The sequence below is a fragment of the Buceros rhinoceros genome, unplaced genomic scaffold, assembly GCF_000710305.1.
Source record: "Buceros rhinoceros silvestris isolate BGI_N320 unplaced genomic scaffold, ASM71030v1 scaffold2147, whole genome shotgun sequence".
Lineage (NCBI taxonomy): Eukaryota > Metazoa > Chordata > Aves > Bucerotiformes > Bucerotidae > Buceros > Buceros rhinoceros.
Window position 1 is genome coordinate 27,213 of NW_010421356.1, and position 3,878 is coordinate 31,090.

At 55.1% G+C, this 3,878-nt stretch overlaps 1 protein-coding gene across 1 annotated transcript in view; it reads left to right on the forward strand.

Annotated features, from left to right (window-relative positions):
• TRPC4AP (transient receptor potential cation channel, subfamily C, member 4 associated protein) overlaps positions 1–3,878 on the forward strand; it is a gene marked incomplete at its 5' end in the record, with an annotated part of 23,169 nt that overhangs the window by 18,581 nt on the left and 710 nt on the right. Inside the window, 4 exons of the mRNA XM_010139600.1 lie at positions 156–307; positions 1,846–1,954; positions 2,141–2,253; positions 2,465–2,671. Coding sequence (XP_010137902.1) covers positions 156–307; positions 1,846–1,954; positions 2,141–2,253; positions 2,465–2,671 — 581 coding nt within the window. The remainder of the gene's footprint in view (positions 1–155; positions 308–1,845; positions 1,955–2,140; positions 2,254–2,464; positions 2,672–3,878) is intronic.

The window sequence follows — 3,878 nt, forward strand, 5'->3', positions numbered from 1 at the left end:
GGTGGCTGCTTGCCTAGCCTGCGTCACTGGGGAGTCCCTCTAACAGAAGACTCACCTGAGCTGTTGTCTGCAGAGAGATGAGTTAAGCCGCGGTTAAATCGGGGTCTGTGCTGCCCCGCTGGCTGGGGTGAAACGGTGCCAATAACGTGTTTTCCCCCTGTGCCAGCATATCCTCTACTGCATTGTCGACAGCGAGTGCAAGTCACGAGATGTGCTCCAGAGTTACTTTGACCTTCTGGGAGAACTGATGAAATTCAATATCGATGCGTTCAAGAGATTCAACAAGTACATCAACACCGATGAGAAGGTAAATATTTATAAAAGCCGTCCCGTGGGCTCAAGTCACCAAGCGCAGCAGGCAGAAGCTGGGATTGGTCTGCTGCTCCTGGTGTGACTGTGGAGCGTGGTGCCCAGCGAACCCCGAGCTGCCAAAGTCCCTTCGCAGCCTGGCTGCTGCCGTGTGTGCTGGTGGGGTCAGAGCACTCCCAGCTCCCCTGAACTGTCCAGAAACTGTCCACCGGCCTGTTACGGGATCAGGCAGGGCCGAGGTCAGGGCTGCTCGCGGAGGGTAGAACATCTCTGTGAAGTTACCGGGCTTTGGGGTGAGCTGATAGCTGTGGACATTGAGACAGGCTCCCAAAGCCCTTTTACTGGAGCTTGCAGGGGTTGGGCTCTTCGTGGAGATGACTTACAGGTTACATTACTATTGGGTCCTGCAGAAGGACAGATCTTATCTTCGCTGTCGTTCGAACTTACAGACGTTTTACGACGTCATGGCTGCTGTAATTACCTGTGAAACTTAGTTGCGTGCGTAGATCAGGAATGGGCAGCTCTGGGTGCAAGGTGGTGTCAGGCTTCTCTGCACGTTGTCTGCACGCCACCAGCTGTTGGCGGGTTTTGAATAGCCTCGTAGTCTCGTGTTTGCGGCTGTCATTTTTGTCCAGCTGCTGTTAGGTCTGGCAGACCCTGGAGGAAAGCAGCAGAGGTGGAGTTTAAAGGAAGGGGTATTTAATTTCAGGTGGCTTTCTGATAAATGAGCTCACACGCTGCAGAGAACCTGTCTCTACACTTTGTGTTTCCCGTTTATCAATCTATAAGGTTTTTTCATTCTCGTCCTGTGTGAACCCCTCGCTGTGTTCCTCCCTGGCACGGTCTGCTGGCACACCACCAGTGCAGGAGAAGATCGATCTGGAGGAGCTGCAGAGGCCAGCAGCCTCGTCCTCCTCTTTCATCACAAATAGTGCAGAAAATCGCGGTCTCACTGAAGTGATGCAGCTTCAGAAGATGTTTTCGTGGTGCCAGGACTTGGACATTTTTCTGTTCCGTGGTGGTTTCAGGGTACTCGCTGTAGGGAACCTTCGGCCAGCCCTCGGTGCCAGCATTGGCTTGGGCTGGATGGGGCAGTGTCTGTCTTCTCTGACTCTTGGTAGAGATAACAAAGGGGTGACGAGCCTCAGTGTTTTGGCCTTCAGAACCGAACTCTTGTTTCTGAAGGGAAAGGGGAAAAGCCTGTGAACACTTGTGTGGTGAAGTGCATGTTTTTGGTGCTCGTGCTCTCAATTCAAGGCAGTTTCTCCAGTAACCTTCAAGAGCTGCACTCGTTGAACATCAAAAATCTGGAGAACTCTTACTGCTGCCCTCCTCACCAAACCCTGCTCGTAGCTCTTCCTGCTTGTGCTCGCTGAGCTGTTCCCCTCGTGCCAGCAGAGCGGTTGGTTTAGTGCCTCAGCGTTCCAAAAAGGGTACGAAACGCTGATCTCTCCAACCTCGTCTGCGAGCAGTCATGTAGAATGAATATTTTTGTTTGTTTTTTAATGCTACTCTAACAGTTGTATTTCTCTGTAGTTCCAGATATTTTTAAATCAGATCAACAGTTCATTGGTGGACTCAAACATGCTTGTTCGCTGTATTACGCTGTCCCTGGACCGGTTTGAGAATCAGTCGGATGCTAAAGGTAAAGGATAAGAAATGGGGGGGTGTTTGGTGCTGATAATGGTTGTTTTAAGTCTGGGGTTCGAAAATGTTGGGTTTAGAGCAATGCCACCCTGCAGGAGTGTAGCACCGGCTCTTAGTGCCCTAGTGCTTGGACCAGCCTGTCGGAACTGTCAGCACCTGACGATGTCTTTTCCTCTCGCCGCAGTGGCAGAAGTCCTGTCCGAGTGCCGCCTGTTATCCTACATGTCCCAGATGTCCATGAGAATGTCCTTCCTTTTCCGTCTCATCAACATTATCCATGTACAGACACTCACCCAGGTAAAGAGCCAACGGTGGCTTCACACGTGTCTTGCCGATACTGTGTGGTGATGAACGGGGCTGGGGGAACGGGGTACCTGCCTTCTCGAGGAGACCCACCTCCCTTCCGTCCTGATCCGCGCAGGATCAGGAGCACCTCCTCTGCCTGCACGTTTTGTAAGGACGTGTGTACGCCCCACAGCTCCCTTTGTATTTGTTGTTTTACTTCCAGGAGAACGTCAGCTGTTTGAACACCAGCTTAGTTATCCTAATGCTGGCCCGAAGGAAAGAAAAGCTCCCCTTTTATCTGCGCACTTTGCAACAGATGGAATACACAGAAAAATACCCAGGCTTCATCCTGAACAACTTCCACAGCCTCCTGCGATTCTGGCAACAGCATTACCTCAACAAGGACAAAGACAGCACCTGCTTAGAAAATGTACGTGAACCTCACCGCAACGGGAGTCGACCACAGCGGTGGCTGTCTGCAGCCTCGGGAAGCCAGAGGCTGTGGAGGGAAAGAAGGCAGCGAGCTCTGCCCGCCCTGCCCCGTAACTTCCCGCAGTGCTCTCCACACCGTCCTCCCCTGTCAGGTCCCTCCCGCAGGCAGGCAGGTGGCCACAGGGTGGGAGAGGGGTTCCTTGTGAGCAAGACCTTCGCTCTTGGCTCTGGCACTCGGACGTGCCAGCACTGAGCGGGTTGGAGAGGCAGGGCCAGTGTGGTGACCAGCCCTGCGTGGAGCTGGTCCAGCTGGGACACTGCGAAGAGGAAGAGAGGAGCTGTGACAAGAAGATGACTCCCTGTGAATGCCCCCGATGGCTGAAGCGAGGTTGCCCGGGTTTCCTCCTTGTCTTCTCAGTGACTGGGCGGCAGCTTTAGCAGATTGTTTGTGTGTTCGTGCTCTGTGTGTACACTGCAGCTCACAGCCCCGCGGCCGAGACGTGAGCGTGGAGCAGGCAGGGTCCTGGAGTCGGGGCACTTCAGGATGAGCACCGTGAGGGCTTTGGAAGCAGCTGAAATACAGAGCTTTGATTCCCCAGAGAGGAGAGTGCGGTGGCGAGAAAAGCCGCACAGAACAGTGCACCTTGGGACACGTTTCTCTCCTTTAGCCTCACTTAGTGCTTCCAGCTCGAGTCGGTGCTGGGCCAGTTAGACCTGGGGAGCAGCAGGGTGACACAGGGCCCGCAGTGACCAGCCACGGTGTCAGAGGGGTGATGCTGTGGTTGGTGTGTCTGCGGTGCGCTGAGCTGGGGGGCTGCAGAGGGGAGGTGCTGCCTAGACCAGAGCTGTGCCATCGCTGCCCCTCAGGGTGTCAGCATGCTCTGCACGCACACGCCGCGGTGCTTGTGCGTCCTGGGCCACTGCTGGGGGATGGAGATGAGTAGCTGTCTGGTGTGTAAAGGCTTTGGGTAACACCCAGGGTGGTGCAGGGCTGCAGCAGACGGCTTTTGGCCGTCAGGGAATGATGCCGGAGCGTGTGCTTGCATCCTCCCGAGGAGTGGGAGCTGCTGCCAGCATTGGCTTGAGCTGCAGCACCGCAGTGTCCCAGTTTGTGTTTGACTGGGCAGCAGAGGAGGGGTTGGGGCCTGTGTGTGTGTGTGGCTCCGGGGCAGCCCCGCCTGCGGGCCCACCACCGGCGCGCCGGG